The 17,660-nt window shown below is 37.4% G+C and overlaps 1 protein-coding gene and 1 pseudogene across 4 annotated transcripts in view; one reads left to right on the forward strand and one right to left on the reverse strand.

Moving 5' to 3' along the window:
- The window catches only part of LOC126700535 (acidic endochitinase-like), a 27,040-nt pseudogene continuing 9,380 nt past the window's right edge, over positions 1–17,660 (forward strand).
- The window catches only part of LOC126700534 (plastidial pyruvate kinase 2), a 54,117-nt gene continuing 38,056 nt past the window's right edge, over positions 1,600–17,660 (reverse strand). Inside the window, exons 2-13 of one of the 4 annotated variants that reach the window (XM_050398731.1) lie at positions 7,626–7,800; positions 7,243–7,530; positions 6,416–6,581; positions 5,213–5,347; positions 4,963–5,073; positions 4,767–4,855; positions 4,493–4,555; positions 4,180–4,355; positions 3,624–3,726; positions 3,341–3,489; positions 2,725–2,833; positions 1,600–1,932 (exon numbers count right to left, since the gene is read on the reverse strand). In XM_050398731.1, coding sequence (XP_050254688.1) covers positions 1,825–1,932; positions 2,725–2,833; positions 3,341–3,489; positions 3,624–3,726; positions 4,180–4,355; positions 4,493–4,555; positions 4,767–4,855; positions 4,963–5,073; positions 5,213–5,347; positions 6,416–6,581; positions 7,243–7,530; positions 7,626–7,800 — 1,672 coding nt within the window. In that variant the 3' untranslated portion in view covers positions 1,600–1,824. The remainder of the gene's footprint in view (positions 1,933–2,724; positions 2,834–3,340; positions 3,490–3,623; positions 3,727–4,179; positions 4,356–4,492; positions 4,556–4,766; positions 4,856–4,962; positions 5,074–5,212; positions 5,348–6,415; positions 6,582–7,242; positions 7,531–7,625; positions 7,801–17,660) is intronic. The other 3 variants (XM_050398732.1, XM_050398730.1, XM_050398733.1) reach the window with 3 other exon arrangements.

Consider the following 17,660-nt stretch of genomic DNA (forward strand, 5'->3'; position numbering starts at 1 on the left):
ATGGCTGAAATTCCTCTGCCTACGGCTCTACTCCTTCCTCTCCTCATCCTAGTCTTTTCATCAGAACCTCTCAAGCTGGTGGCATTGCCGTTTACTGGGGTCAGAGTGGCTATGAAGGAACTCTAACTGAAACATGCGCCACTGGAAAATATTCCCATGTAATCATATCTTTTCTGAACCATTTTGGCAATGGTCGAACCCCAGAAATCAGCCTTGCAGGTCATTGTAACCCAGCTTCCAATGGGTGCACCATGGTTAGCCCTTGCATAAGATATTGCCAAAGCCGAGGAATTAAGGTGATACTTTCAATTGGAGGTGGCATTCGAAGCTACTCTCTAGCTTCTTCAATGGATGCCAAAAATGTAGCTGATTATGTATGGAACAATTTCTTGGATGGACAGTCACCTTCACGTCCACTAGGTGATGCAATATTAGATGGCATAGATTTTGACATAGAGCTTGGCTCAACACTTCATTGGGATGATCTTGCTAGGTACCTAAAGGCATATAGTCAGTCAGGAAGAGTTGTGCACTTAAGTGCAGCTCCTCAATGTCCATTTCCTGATAGTTTTTATGGACTTATGTAATGATTAATGACTTGTTATAAAACTTTTTACTGTTTGTTGTTATATTGAGGTTTAAGACTTAAAAGTTAAGACTAAATGTTTTGTATTATTTGATATTTTGTTATTGACTTGTAAATCTTCTTATTGTGTGATGTTAAATTGATGTTATATTGATGTTTAAGACTGAAGAGTTAAGACTAAATGATTTGTATCATTCGATATTTAGTTATTTATTTATTTGAATTGATAATTTTATGTTGTACTAGAATACATATAAATTATTTTTTAGGAATCCCAAAACACCCTAAAACGGTACACCAAAATCGGCCGGTATAAAAATATTTTATTTCACTAGACAAACCAAAACAGAGTCCAAAACGGTATTCATAACATTGACTTGTATGACACTATAGATGTGGATGTGGTCGGATAGCCATGAAGGGAAAAAAATAAATAAATTGGGATTTAAGCTAGTACGGATTAATTATTTGGCATGATTCTATACATAAATTTGAATGTTGAGCTTGACTTTCTTGGCTTGGACTTTTTTTTCAGTCACGGTGTTGTGATTTCATCTATGCCTTTTATTTTTTCTGGAAAACAAGCACAAAGAATCAAAGATGTGGATGTGGTTGGATATTTCCTTCAGTTTGATACACGCCCATGTGAAAACTTGAAACATTGTTATAATCATAGTGGATATTGGATGCCTTATAGTATGCACATGGACATGGAGAATATACTATATTTGCCATATAGCGTGTACATGGAAATGGAGAATATACTCTATATTGTTTTTTTTTTTTTTTCCTAGAAAATAAGTTAGAGATAATATTCTTTATTTGAACCGGAACAAAATGAAAATTCAAGAAAATATATATTAAATATTAGTTTATTAAAAACAATCTGGTTTTTATGCCATTGCATGATTGGTTGACATTAGTGATCGAATTTTATATCATCTGGTTTCTATAGTGATTGTATTGTGATTAATATTTTGGATGACCAAATTGTGTTAAGTACTGTGTTGGTGTTTAACAAGATAAAACGGCAAGCTCTATAGATTTCTGAACATATATCAGGAAATTTAAAAAGCATTATTCTACCAAAAACAAAACAGAACAAAGCACCAAAGAGAAGCAAGTGGAACCATGAAATACACATAAATAATAATGCAAGCAAAATTCACGTCTATCCATCAGAGGGAAACCCCAGAACAGATTCGAGTGCCCTGACAGTTCAAAATAATCACAGGCATCTACGCTTTCCGGACCTGGATATTGTGGGTAGATTGGAACCGCCAGATGGGTTGTCTTCCACTCTGGAGAAGTGCTACCTCTTCTCCTTCCTTCACCATCCCTTGCTTCTGTACATGAAAACCAAAAAAAAAAGTATATTACAATGATGAAGATGTGATCATATGAAACCTATTTAATTTGAATTTTCGGATTCAGAAAATCTAGCTGTCAGAGAAATCTAGCACTCTATGGCAAGAACACTGGTTGAATTATGGATAGCATCTATTCATCACCTTATGGGCTTACACAATTCAACAAGCTCTGATTTCCAAGAAAACTATAAAGATTGCGTAAGGATAGTCCACTTAAGGTTGGGAGTGCCAAATCTCCAGTTGTCTTTTATAGAGATATACCCTCTAAATTGAAATGTCATTCATCAGTCCAAATGGACAGCATGGTCAGTCATAAAGTATACCATGTAAGATACATGGAAAAGCAAAAGCACAAATGTCACAGGGCAAGAGATATTGGGCCCATGTTGAAGGTTATTGGGGTAAGGCTTCCATCCAATGCTCCTATGCACAAGACAAGATACGGGACCAACACATGGCCATGTAGGACACATGTGCGTCCAGTGCACAGGAGCATTTGATGCAAGCCAAACCCAAAGGTTATTATATAATATATATATCCTATCTAAATATGGATTGTTCCCAGGTTGAAGTTCTGACCCTGAAAGCCAGATGCACCACAACCCATCTATGTTTGGGTTTCAAAGAGAAACACATTGAAGTTTGAACTTATAATTCTATTGTATTATTTAATGCTGATCTTTGTTAGCTAAATTTGAGCAGACCAGTACATCTTCATTACTGCCCAAGTCAAATGATGCAAGTGAATTCACTTGTGAAAACTTTTACCCGTAATAAAGCTAAGGCATTTGAAAATGTCTCTTCAGCATCTTCTGAGAATTGCATGTAGATAGGACAGACTCCTTGATACACTGCCAACCTCTGTTGAATAGTCTTCCTGCATGGACATCAAAGTTATGTGATCAGCCACATTATTAGATTTACATTCCTTGGCTTTTCTCCGAACTCTCAATTAACTCATCAAGCAGACAATAGACCTCATTCATGAACTTCCGACTCAACGACATTTAAACAAAATGTAAATTAATAGAAATAAACTCTCAAAATTAGCTGATCTCAGGAAAACAATTTGATTTTCCCAGCTCCAGGTTAATTTTGGATTTCAGTAATTAATCCAGACACTAACGAACTTAGCAGTTCTATATTTTCAGCCATACAGTCAACTAAGACAAGATAGGACATTTATTATGCCAGATTTTGCATCACAATGACCAGCTAAGAGTCTGTCAAGAGTAGACTAATGCCTAAAGAAAAATATTATAGAGACAGAAAATATGCCTGCAGCATGATGAGGTCCAATATGCAATACTGTATCATAACCTCCCATGTAAACAGTATCCTCATTGCGTAACAGTTTTGGGACTTAAGGATAGAAGAAACTCACTCATTTGTAAAAGCAAAAATAGTGCCAGAAGGCCGATAGTGGCTCAGTAGAGTAGCCATGAAACCAGTTCTGGTGAAGACAACAATTGAGGTTCCAAGAGTGTTAGACATCATGGTTGCATGGTAAGCAAACATTTCGCTCATATGATTCTACACACAACAAAAAAACTTCCAGTCAGTATTCAGTGTTAAAAATCAAATCGGTTTTTTTTCGGAGGGGGGGGAGGCGGTGCAGATAAAGACTCCATGAAACATCAAAATATATGAAATTTGCATAAAATAACCTTGAAAGCTTGACCAAGATTAGCTGGCATTTCACCGCCTGATATTGTAGCCTCAGTCCGTAATGCAACTGTGTGCATGACTTTCACAGCTTTCAAAGGGAACCTGCATGGCAGTGAAATCATGTCATTTGAGTGCATTAAGGTGTAAAAGTTTACACAAAAATAATCCATATTATTTAAGCCCATAGTGGCTGGTAAGCAATATGGATGTTACTTGCTCTATTGCAACCTGAGCAACGCCACTGAAACACAAATCTGCAGTGAACAAAATTTGACAGCAAGGAACCAAACCATTCAATCTTAGGTATTTTTCCAGGAACATCAAATCTCGCCGTACCCACCAAGGATTGATCAGAAGTAAGTAAATACTTCTCATTATGCATGATGCTTACACTCAAAAAAAAAATCTCCAATCACATCCAAAGTAACAGACTAGTGTCTAACAGTATACAGCTAGTGTAACTGGGTACCACTTTCTCTGTTTTTAATTAAATTAATTACTTATCCAAAAAAAATCCAAAGTAACAGACTACAAAGTCAAAAAGAAGTAGCTTACTTTCCATGAGCAGTTTCACCAGAAAGCATGACTGCATCAGCACCCTCTCGGACAGCAATGGCAATGTCTGATACCTCCGCTCTGGTTGGTGTTGGGTGTACAATCATGCTTTCCAGCATATTTGTTGCCACAATAACAGCCTTCCCCATGCTACGGCAGATCCTGATTATCTCTTCCTGCATTTCATATTGAAATGTTCTGAATGTCAAAGAGTAACTCAACTTGACCTCTTAAAAGTTCCTATAAAAGGCCACCAAAACAGGCAATGACATCCCTTTTGTTGCTATTCTATTAAAACTTAAAAGTAAAATACCTGCAGAAGTGGAACCTCCTCAATAGGGAGCTCTGCACCAAGGTCTCCTCTTGCAACCATTGCCTGGAATAGGAAAAGCATGTGTTACTTCAAGCAGGTGCCAGGTAGTACACAAGACAGGCAAGAACCAGATTTTTTATTTTTGTATTGATAAGTAAGAAGCCAGATTTAGATCAATATTAAAGAAAACTGGTGGAATTCTAGGTCTAAATGATAACTGTCCATCAAATGGGGCAGCAACTAGAAGATAAAATGCAAGGATTAGGGAGATCACCCCATCAGATGCTGTGATAATGGAATGCAAATTTGGGATAGAGTCTGCACTTTCAATTTTGACAATGACATGTATATCTGCACCACAGCCTGCCATAGAAAATGGAAAAATTATATTATAATTGGTACTCCAGGGAAGCCCAACAAGCATGTTCAAATTTCTTTTTTAAATTAAGGTATTTTGTCTATATGTTTACTTTGCAGATAATTCTTCAATTCATGAACTACTTGTGCATCTTTAACAAAGGAGACGGCATAAAAATCAACTTTGTTGTCCACTCCGAATTTGATATCATCCCAATCCTTCTCTGCAACAAACCAATATAAACATTTATGTCCATTTGGAAAATGAAAAAATTTCAGTAACTGCTCACCAAGAGAGAGAGAGAGAGAGGAAAAGGCAAATCAGTAGGATAGTACAGAGGGCATAAAGATTCAAGGTCTAACCAGTGATGGAAGGTAGTGTTGCACTCTTTCCTCGAACATTTAAGTGACGCCTAGACTTGAGCTCTCCTCCATCAACGACTACACATTTCACTGAATCTTCTGTCTTGGATTTCACCATCAACGACATCATACCACCTATAGCATAGATCAAGAGTCAGCCGTGCAGTGCACATGTCATAAAAGGAAATGTTACATCATTCCTAATTCTGATCTGGTATACAGAGAACAGAGCTTGCCTCTTTAATAACACTTGCAATCCAAAGACAATCATCTCTCAACAGAATATACAGTTAGCTTAAAATCTGTGGTTCTTAAAGGCTCTGAAGAGTCTGAACTGGTGGAAACAGGTACTAATTTGAACTTGTTATGAAAATTCATCTCAAGTGCTTCAAGAGAATTCCATGGGCAGAAACCCTTCACAATACTAAAGCTGATAACCCCTTATAAAAGTATTACGGGTTCTAAAATCTTAAACAAAGTGTGAAATCTCAGCATACAACATAGGCCTCTTTTTACCCAATTCAAATGCTCTCGGTCACAAATTCTTAAAAATCTTTAAAAGCAGAGCCCACTGGACTGATATCAGCAAATTACATGTTTATCAACAGTGTGAGAGACATGGTACACGGTGGCTCATATTCCATTCAGTAGTTAATGATATTTTTCTGTCACACAACAATATAATAAACATTTCTAAAAGCATATGGAATTCATATTTGGGAATATAACATAACTTTCACAGTGATATTCACAGGCATGCACATATACAATAGTCTGATCTCAGTACTCAGAAAATTTGGTAAGTGACAGAACATGCGGATACCACTCAAATGTGTGTGTAAAGATGCATGTGTATTTGTGCGTGTACAGCATATTTTGGTCTGTAGTTATTGATACAAAATTTAAATAAACCTTCTCAGAAAAAAATTAACAAAAATCTATGTATGTATCAAATAAAAGGGTTGTGAATCTGGCAAGACTTACAGACAAGGATTTTTTTAACCTCATCCTGTAGTGAAAAAAAAATTCAATAAATATCCTTTAGTAAATATTAAAATATATGACATCCTAGTATTTGAAAAAAAAAATGATAGAACTTTGAGCATGAATGATATTCTCTCTTCTAAGTGATACTTTAATCAATGACCATGGTCTAGATGATAGAAACGTCCTTGTTTAATAGAAAGGACAAGTATAGCATACCATCAACAAGAAGCATGTCATTCTCTTCTACATCATTAACAAAATCATCATAGTTCACGCTAACACAATCCGCTGAGCCAACTCCTCTCCGAATCGTAAAAGTGAATTCTTGCCCACTTGTCAACATGATTGGTTGGGGCAGGTCCCCACTCCTAACTTCAGGGCCCTGATGACAACCAATAATACATAAACAAAGACATTAAACCAACCCAAATATAATATTAATAATCAATATATAGTAACACATGGAAATATGTAACTATTATGTGAAATAGCATGTTAAAATTTTGTTCTTCATAATACCCTTGTGAAAAGAATGTCAATAAATCTTTTGACACAAAAAATTTTACATTTATAAAAGTCGTGTCAGCGATGTACCCATGTGAAAGTAATGTTGCACCAATCACAACTAGCCACCTTAACAACTCGGGAATTTTTTTTAAAAAAAATTTGCAAACTTTTTTGTGTCCCCAACATTGCTCTATGAAAACAGCCTCTCCTTTACACTTTACACAATGAAACCATTCAGTTAATATGCAATTATCAGTTTTTTATCCAAGTAATGTCAAACCCACTTGTGCAAAATGGTGTACTAACTTAACATAAAAGCGAAAAATACGAATGTACAATAAAAGTCGCGTTAGCGAAGTACCCATGTGAAAGTAATGTTGCACCAATCACAACTAGCTACCTCAACATTCAGTTAATATGCAATTGTCAGTTTTTATCCAAGAAATGCCAAAACCCACTTATGCAAAATGGTGTACTAACTAAACATAAAACCCGAAAACACGAAACGAATACACAACGATTAAAAACTTGCTTGCCTTGGTGTCAAGCATGATAGCAATGACATTGTCTTTGCTCTGTGCATTGTACTCCTTAACCAAGTCTATGACTCTCTGATGAGACGCGTGGTCCCCGTGCGACATGTTCATCCTCGCAACATTCATTCCAGCCTCAGCGAGCTTCCATATCATCTCCCTCGTGTTCGTCGAAGGCCCAATCGTGCAAACGATCTTCGTCTTTCGCCTCACTATCGGCTTCAACCACATCGACCCCACCGGATTGTCGAGCAGTTCCTGAACATCTACGTGCTCAAATTGCTCCACTCTCTAAACAAACAAAATCGCAAAGAAAGATTCAAATTCACAACCTCCAATAATTCAATAACACGGTGAGTAGTAGTAGTAGTAGTAGCAGCACAGACCTTTGGTACATCTTCGGGTGAGACGGGAATGAGCTCGGGCTCGGCACGTGCGGATCTCATTGCCACAATGCGAGAGGTGGAGGTGGTGTTGTTGTTCTCACGTGCGAAGGAGACTCTGGAGGCGAGAGTTGAAGGGTTGAGCTGTAGGGATCGAGAGTTAGGGCAGAGTAAGGAGGTTTGAATGGATCGGGTGGCGACGACTTGAGCCATTGTTGTTGCAGAGAGAGAGAGAGAGAGAGAAGAGAGGAATTGGAGATTTTCAGAGAGAGAGAGTTTTGAAGAGAATGGGAGTGATGAGTATTTTGGAGGTTGGAGATATCGATGGTTGTTGAATTTTTGGCGGAGGAATTGAGGAGAGACAGAGAGAGAGAGAGAGAGAGCGCTTTGGTTGTATCGAAGAAATAGAGAAATGAACAGCGATTTTCTGTAAAGTTTTTAATTTCAATTCAACCGCATTTGGGTTTTGGGTTTAAAGCAGGGGAAAGAAAATGGGAGTTTGCGTGTGAATTTGAGGTTTAGAGGTTTAAGTTTGATCTCTGGAAGGAATAAATGCGACGTCGTTTAAGTATTTTGGGATTTATGTTGTGACGAATTTGCCTATTTTGAAGTGGATGCTCATGTAGTTCCGAATTCAATTTTCTATTATTGAATTTGATGGATTATAAAAGAATCAAATCCAAATGAATATGTTTTTTTCCCCCTCGTTAATGTGCGGGAATTTAAAGATTTTTTTTTTTTTTTGCTTTTGGGAGTTTAAAAAAATTAATTTATAATTGTGTACTTGTGTGTGTATATATATAGTTTTAGTTTTATTATTATAATGTGTGTCATTTATTTAATAAATTGAATTGAATTGTTAAATCTAAAATTTGAGTAAACCACACTTTTAGCCCTTTAACAATGGAGTATTTTCTAACGTTCAATTATAAAAATAAAATAAAATAAAAAAGAACAACAATGGGGGTAATTTTAATTTACTTCATATATATTTAATCTAGCAAATTTTTTTCTTTACTATTAATCATCTATAATTGTATTAACCAAGTCAATTTCCATGAATAAAATTAACTTGGTAATTATAGCGAAGATGAGATATTTTAATTTTGGAATTCTTCATTGGAAACACTAGGAGATGCCAACTAATTGAGTTACAAGGCTCTTAGTATACAATAGAATTTCAACTTATAACGTTCGTTCATAATAATTGTTCTTTATCATTAGACTGAAAGTACCAATTGGTTTGTTCTCAAAAAAAAGGTACCAATTGGTTCGGATCGACTAATAACAAATGTAAAAAGGACTATTAACATCATAGTGACCCTAACATTTTGCAATAAAAAAAAAAAAATGAACCTGGTATAATTTAAAAAAAAAAATTAAAAAACCGAACCTAATTAACTCAAAACAATCGGTTTGGGTATTCCACAATGCAGATATGATAAAGGTTATAGTAGACGCAACTACATAAAGGATTATTCTACTTGTAATTCTTCTTCTTCTTCTTCTTCTTTTTTGCTAGATAATCCCTCCCATAATCCCATTACTTGATACTCACATAAAAATGATGATGACATTGGGGATTAAAAATAGCAATTTGTCTTAGAATTTAACTTTGACTGGGTTAGCTTTGTTGGGTCACCAACTGCGCAATTCTCTACCAAATAATAAATCTGAACCTTGATGAGAAGAAAGGGAAAATATATAAGAGTGAGATCTTGGATTTATCATGGAATCGTATTATGGAATCGTTGTCTAATTTTGTGATATTTTCATCTTCAAAGAAATTAATATATAATTTAAAAGATAAAGCGTAGCATTTATTGTTGCTACCTTCTTCTGAGCCACATTAACATAGCTATTTGGTCCACTTTGGTTCACTCGGTCCAATCGGTACATTTCAATTCATTCCGTCCACTTTGCTTCATATCGGTCCAATTCAGTACTTTCAGTCCATTTAGTATACTTCGGTCCATTTCGGCTAATTTGGTCCATTTTGGTTTACTTCGGTCAATTTCGGTCTACTCGGTCCATTAGATCCATTTCGATCTAATTAGTCTACTTCGGTCAATTTCGGTCTACTTCAGTCAATTGAGACCATTTCGGTCCAATTCGGTTCATTTAGTCTACTCCGTCTATTCGGTCCACTTCGATCCAGTTTGGTGATGCTTTGAAAGGAAAATTTTATGTAAAAAGAAGAGATGATTCATTGAGAATTATTCTTTTGAATGTAATGTTGGTAAGTTTTTTTATAAAATTACATTTTTTTAATGTTATTAAAGTCTTTTTTTTCCTAATATAAGTAATTGATTTATTTATATCTTTCTCTTTAGATCATTCAAGATGTATAAAGGACGAATCGTTTGTAAAGAGTACTAAAAACAAATTACAATCATACATTACATTATTTATATACAAAATATCTCACCTTATATAATAATTGAATATAAATGTATTATGTTTCTTTAAAAAATTACAAAATTTAAAACACTTTCAAATAACAAATATAAATAACTTAATTTAGAAAATTTAAACCAGCTAATTGGGTTCTAACAGCTGTACAAGCACATCACGTGACTTGCACGCTATTTACCAACTAAACCTATACAACACAAAAGCTACAAGTCGTATACAGTAAAAGTAAACAATAGGCTACTGTCGTTTACGTTCAGTCTTCTTCATAGGCTGCTTCTCCTTATTTTCTTCTTTCAATCTCTGATTAAATTGATGCTCTTTAACCTGTGAATTCTTAATACTCTGATAAAAAGCAAATGAGAGGCTAGTGAAAAATGCATATATTTGCTTTTAGCTCAAATCAAATAAGCTATAACCCTTTACAGTTTACACACAAGCGCTAACCCTTTACGTTTGTGAGTATATACTATCTGTTAGTCCCTGTGTGTGTGTCAATTCGGGGTTTAAAGGTTTAACTTTAACCTCTGAAGGAATAAATGTGACGTCGTTTAAGTATTTGGGATTTAGGTTGTGAATGTGATTGCCTATTTTGAAGTGGATGTCATGTAGTTCTAAATTCAATTTCAATTATTAAATTTGATTGAGTATTTAAAAAAAAAAAATCAAATCCAAATGAATATGTTTTTTTTTCTCTCTCTAATGTGATGGAGTTTAAAGTGTGATTTTTTTTTTTGGAGTTAAAAATAAAATTTATTATAATTGTGTGTATATATACTATTTTGGTTCCTAAATATTATCAAAAGTTTTTTTTTATCCATAAACTTTGAAAAAGTTTTTTATTTTTCATCCTTAAACTTTGTAGACATTTTTTTTTTCAATAGTTTCGAGACAAAAATAGGAATGAAAAAAAAAAAAAACTTTTTTTAATAGTTTAGAGATGAAAGAAGAAATTTTTTAAAGTTTGAGGACAAAAGTAAAACATTTTCAATAGTTTAGGAATGAAAAAAAAAAAACTTTTCTATAGTTTAGGGGAAAAAAAGAAATTTATTAAAGTTTAAGGACGAAAAATGAACTTTTTGTAAAGTTTAAGGACTAAAAAAATATTTTACCGTCATTATAATGTTTGTCATTTATTTAATACATTGAGTTGAATTGTTGAATCTAAAATTTAACTAAACCTCACTTTTTAGTCCTTTTAAAAATGGGGTCATTTTCGTATTAAAAAAACAATGGAGTCATTTTATGTCATTCAAATACAAAAATAAAATAGAAGAAGAAGAACAATGGGATAATTTTGATTTAGTTCATATATATATATATATATATATTGAGTCAATTTTTTAATTATTATTTATTATGTCAATTTCATCTATTATTGTATAAACCAAGTCAATTTTTTTGGAAAACTTGTTGATTTCATAAATTCTGATAGAGTTTGTTGTTTGGAAGTAGCTTGGATTTTGGCGGATATTGAGCTTATTTGTGAAAGTTTTGTTGATATATCATTTGTTGATGTTCCTATACATCCAGAAAACATCATAATTATTAAACTAAACAAGAACAAACTTAAAAATAAACTTTTCTATAGTTTAGGGACAAAAAAGGAATTTACTAAAGTTTATGGACAAAAAACAAACTTTTGGTAAAGTTTAGGGACCAAAATAATATTTTACCATAATTATAATTGTGGGGTCCAATAATTGATGGGCCAGGCCCACTTGCTGATGGAGAGTTCAAAGGCCTAAGCCGAAAAAGGTCATAGCCCGAGCTCAAGAATAATAAGGCCCAATTGGCCCGGAGAAGCAGCCGAGGACAGTGCAGTCCTCGGCTGACCCAAAGATCCACCAAGAAGAGGCGCAAAACGGTAAAGGGACATGCTTGAAGGGAAATCTAAAATATCTAGGAAATGCTGCCTTTACCATCTTCCCCATGCATATCTCTGCGCCTAACAGAGCCTTATCCTTTAACTTTATTAACCACTCCCAACAACTTTGGGTTGGGATTGACAGGACAAGTATCAGTCTTGGAAATGTCGACCCTACACGTGGACGAAGGAAAATGAATGCAGACTAGTATAAAAGAAAAAATAAGTAATATAGAGGGGGGCGACTGGCCAAAAAAGAAAGGCTCCCAGTCTACCTCCAGAAGAGAGGCTCCAAGGGTGAAAGCACTTAAATCACATATAAACACCACCAGAACCACCACTGGGTAACTAAGACCTAGCCTTTCGAATCCACTCTCTACAAATGATATTGTTTGGGCCCCTTCACGTGCGAACCCAACTCTACTGCGGTTCGTCGCGAAACGTGACCCTACAATTGGCGCCGTCTGTGGGAAAGGCTTGCGCGTTAGCTCGAGCGGTGGTGAAGTTGAGCTTCTGTCGAACAAGGGTCTATGAGGGTGCCTTTATGACCGGCGACACATTGTTGCTATTCCAACATAAGTTCCCACTAGGGGCTACGTCTCACAGTGTCAATGGCATGGGCAAGTCTAGGGGCTTCAAACATCAGGCTAGCTTCCCCCACCTTGTTCGAAGAGCTAAACCTTCGGAAGATAAATAAATAAAGGAGAATACAAGTTTTGGACAGAACCAAAGCCTTGTATGGTCCTCGGACCCAAGCCTCTGGGGAAACCAACTACTTACAAAGACAACACAAGTTTTGGACAGAACCAAGGCCTTGTATGGTCCTCGGACCCAAGCCTCTGGGGAAACCAACTACTTACAAAGACAATACAAGTTTTGGACAGAACCAAGGCCTTGTATGGTCCTCGGACCCAAGCCTCTGGGGAAACCAACTACTTACAAAGAAAAATACAAGTTTTGGACAGAACCAAGGCCTTGTATGGTCCTCGGACCCAAGCCTCTGGGGAAACCAACTACTTACAAAGACAATACAAGTTTTGGACAGAACCAAGGCCTTGTGTGGTCCTCGGACCCAAGCCTCTGGGGAAACCAACTACTTACAAAGACAATACAAGTTTTGGACAGAACCAAGGCCTTGTATGGTCCTCGGACCCAAGCCTCTGGGGAAACCAACTACTTACAAAGAACAATACAAGTTTTGGACAGAACCAAGGCCTTGTATGGTCCTCGGACCCAAGCCTCTGGGGAAACCAACTACTTACAAAGAGCAATACAAGTTTTGGACAGAACCAAGGGCTTGTATGGTCCTCGGACCCAAGCCTCTGGGGAAACCAACTACTTACAAAGAAAAATATAAGTTTTGGACAGAACCAAGGCCTTGTATGGTCCTCGGACCCAAGCCTCTGGGGAAACCAACTACTTACAAAGAAAAATACAAGTTTTGGACAGAACCAAGGCCTTGTATGGTCCTCGGATCCAAGCCTCTGGGGAAACCAATTACTTAAAAGGAAAAACTACGTTACATGGATTCTCTAGTTTGCCCTCGGATCCTCAACACTAAAGGGACCAGTACGGAATGGAGTAACGTTTTTCCAAAAGCATAATCGAAGTCATGCAATGCTCGGTCACTCCCTCGGATGAATTATTTAGAATTTGTCGTTCTCAGACAGTATTCTCGCACTTATTACAGAACGTTCAACCGTTATCTCGGTTAGTTTCCTAAGTTTAACTTACTATGAGTTATTATTATTATGCCTGATAGTGTCGGTAAATTAGAATTAGTTGGATTGTGTTTCAAGAGTTCTTGCTTTAAATACCGCCGAGGAGAAACACACACATGGAGCACACCCATTCACAAAGTAGTGTTGTCAAAGGAACAGTATTCAAAACAAGTAAAGAAATTTCCATTTTTTTTTACTAAAACAAAGAAATAGTACAGCGTACAATGAAAAGCTGGAATCAGTTTGTGTCAAAGCTCACTACATAACCAAAAAGAAAGGAAGATACAAGAGAATAAGATAAAGCCGAGGAAGTAGATCAGAGGAGAGGTTGGCTACAGCTCCAAGACCTTGTTCTTCCTCAATGCTTTCACATGCTCACAACTCAAACAGCAAAAGAGACCCAACTTGAGCCTGACACCGCTGAAGGAAAGGTGCAGGGAGTTGGAAGCTGAGGGGCTTTCTCTAAATATTTGCCCGCCACAAGGCAGAGGCGCTGATGGCGGAGAATCTTTCTTCTGACACACCAAAATTCTGGCATGAACAGAACCTGCTTCGGATTTTGACTAAAAGAGGGAGAGACATCCTTTCCCCTCGATCGAAATGGAGTATTCTCTTGAACTTATGCTTCCTGTACCCATACCTCACTATTTTGAGTCTCATGAGGGCACGGCGCTTCCGTGGCGGAGAGAGTTCCTTCTTCCCAACCCTCGCCTCAAACATGTTGTGCTAAGGGAGAACAGCACTGAGTATAGGAGCTGTGATTTGGGAGAAAACTAAAGAATTGGTGCGAAGGTGAAGTAACTTTCTCTCCTATTTATTTAAAGAGATAAGGTGGTGGCATTTAATTCACGCAGCGTCCCAAGGAACGCTACAGACAAGATGGCTTTGGCTCAATCTCCAACGCCACCTGCAACCAGGGGATTAAAGGAGTCTCTGGAAGGTGCACCTCGAACATTGGGACGCCAAAAAGTACTGCGTAACCAAAAACTACATAAATACCCTTTAAGTTGTGGGCCAAGTGAATTCGCGGCCCAGGCCTGTTCTGCATGGGGGCCCAGGGGCAATGGCCCACGCCGAGGAATAACCGTTGCCGAGAACAACTTCCTGCTCGGCACCTCGTGAAATACCTGAGGAAGGGGAGAAACTGAACTCAAAAAGTTTTGGACAGAACCTAGGACTTGCATGGTCCTCGGACTCAAGCCTATGGGGAAACCAAGTACTGAGAAAAACCTAAGTTTTGGACAGAACCTAGGGCTTGCATGGTCCTCGGACTCAAGCCTATGGGGAAACCAAGTACTGAGAAAAAATCTAAGTTTTAGACAGAACCCAGGCGTTACGAAGTCCTCGGATTCAAGCCTTTTGGGAAACCGACTACTCGAATGGGGAAGGTTCTCGGCTCAAATACTGTAAAAGATTAAAGCCAGTGTGTTAAGAAGATGGCGAAACGACCCAACTTTCATTAACCTAAGGAAACTGTCCATTTGGCGAGTGACATGTCCTCGGATAGTTACTCCCTACACCGTATCGAGCACTTAGTCCTCATCTTGGCTAATTTTAAGGTGAGTTTCGTTCCTCACTGGTCGGCTTTGCTATGTTAAATAATTTTATTAAAGTTATGGTGACACCTTTTTATTAGCAAACATTTTAGCCTTAGTTATCGTTGATTCAAATGCTATATTATGGTGCCGAGCAGCGTTTGTAAACTTGTAAAAACATAAAAACATAACATGCGAAATAAGGTAACAGCAATTTTTATTAATATGAAAAATTATTACAACGTACAAAGAAGGGCTTAAACAAGCCTATACAAAAGATGAACTGCCAAAGCAACAATAGCATCCGCAATACAGATAAGTAAACAGTCAGGTGTCTTTTAAACTCGCCTTCAAAGTCTCTCCAATCTCTGCCTCAGTACTGCTCATATCAGGAGAAGAACCTTCTTTAGAAAAAGATGAAGGAGAAGGAAGAAGAATTGGAACACATGGAAGCACTTCAGCAAGCTCTTGTCATCAAGGAGCGCAAAGGAAGAAGAGGATGGAGGAGATGAATGAGGAAGATGGAGGACATGAGCAGAAGATGGAGGAGATGAATGAGGAAGATGGAGGACATAAGTAAAAGAAGGAGGAGAAGAAGAGGGAAGAGATGAAAAGAAAGAAAAATGAGCAAAAGAGGGAAAAGGAAAAGCACCAGGATGGATCTGGTGGTGGAAAGAAGAAGAAAGAGAGGCAGAAGGAGGCGCCAGTGAACGAAGAGAGGAAGAAGCAAGGGCACTTAGTCCCTGCCCCAGTCCTGACTCCTAACACACTGGTGCCATGTTAGATATGCTCATGACAGAGCGGAGGGTGGTGATAATGGATGTCTTTGACTCGGTCACACCGAAAGTGAGATGTGACGAGTCCCTGCTTCGAATTTTGGCTAAAAGGAAGGGGAGACAAATCTTGAGTCTCCGCCATCCTTGCCCTGACCGAGCCATCTCGAGCTTTATTAGGACATGGTGTTTTTGGGAATGAAGTGGTTTATTCATGGCTGACTACTGTGGTGAACTTTCTATCGAATAAGGTATAACCAGAGAGAAGAAGTGGACTCTGGGAGGAATCTAAGGGACTCAGGTATGAGAAAGTAAGCTTTTGTCCTCTCTCTTTATATAGGGGACGAGGAAAAGAGTACATAATACGTTCAGATCTCCAAGGAAATCTGCAAACATGAATGCGTCCGTTTCATTCTCCCACGCCATCAAAAACCGTTGAATCTGGGAGGCCTCGTAAAGGGAAGACATTAAAGACGCGCTTCAAATAACCAAACGGCATAAACGCATCGTGCGCAAATCAAGGGAAACGTCTTGTAGGCCGGTACATTCCCTGGGCAGGTGAAGAGTCGCCAGCACCAGTCAAGGGATGAATTAAATGAGCCATAATAAAGGCTCGATATTACCAAAACCCCCCTCTCCAACCATGATGTCGGACAGCAGGGTTTTGAGGGGCTATTGTGGGGTCCAATAATTGATGGGTCAGGCCCACTTGCTGATGGAGAGTTCAAAGGCCTAAGCCGAAAAAGGTCATGGCCCGAGCTCAAGAATAATAAGGCCCAATTGGCCCGGAGAAGCAGCCGAGGACAGTGCAGTCCTCGGCTGACCCAAAGATCCACCAAGAAGAGGCGCAAAACGGTAAAGGGACATGCTTGAAGGGAAATCTAAAATATCTAGGAAATGCTGCCTTTACCATCTTCCCCATGCATATCTCTGCACCTAACAGAGCCTTATCCTTTAACTTTATTAACCACTCCCAACAACTTTGGGTTGGGATTGACAGGACAAGCATCAGTCTTGGAAATGTCGACCCTACACGTGGACGAAGGAAAATGAATGCAGACTAGTATAAAAGAAAAAATAAGTAATATAGAGGGGGGTGACTGGCCAAAAAAGAAAGGCTCCCAGTCTACCTCCAGAAGAGAGGCTCCAAGGGTGAAAGCACTTAAATCACATATAAACACCACCAGAACCACCACTGGGTAACTAAGGCCTAGCCTTTCGAATCCACTTTCTACAAATGATATTGTTTGGGCCCCTTCACGTGCGAACCCAACTCTACTGCGGTTCGTCGCGAAACGTGACCCTACAATAATGTTTGTCATTTATTTAATACATTGAGTTGAATTGTTGAACTTGAATCTAAAATTTAACTAAACCCCACTTTTTAGTCCTTTTAACAATGTTGTAATTTTCATATTAAAAAATACAATGGGGTCATTTTCTGTCTTTGTAATTTTCATATTAAAAAATACAATGGGGTCATTTTCTGTCGTTCAAATAAAAAAAAAAAAATCTTCTATTTAAAAAAGAAGAACAATGGGATAATTTTGATTTAGTTCATATATATATATATATATATTTTTTATTTATTTATTTATTTATTTATTTATCGAGTCAATTTTTTAATTATTATTTATTATGTCAATTTCATCTATTATTGTATAAACCAAGTCAATTTTTTTTTGGAAAACTTGTTGATTTCATCAATTCTGATAGAGTTTATTGTTTGG

Source organism: Quercus robur, chromosome 9 (assembly GCF_932294415.1).
Source record: "Quercus robur chromosome 9, dhQueRobu3.1, whole genome shotgun sequence".
Lineage (NCBI taxonomy): Eukaryota > Viridiplantae > Streptophyta > Magnoliopsida > Fagales > Fagaceae > Quercus > Quercus robur.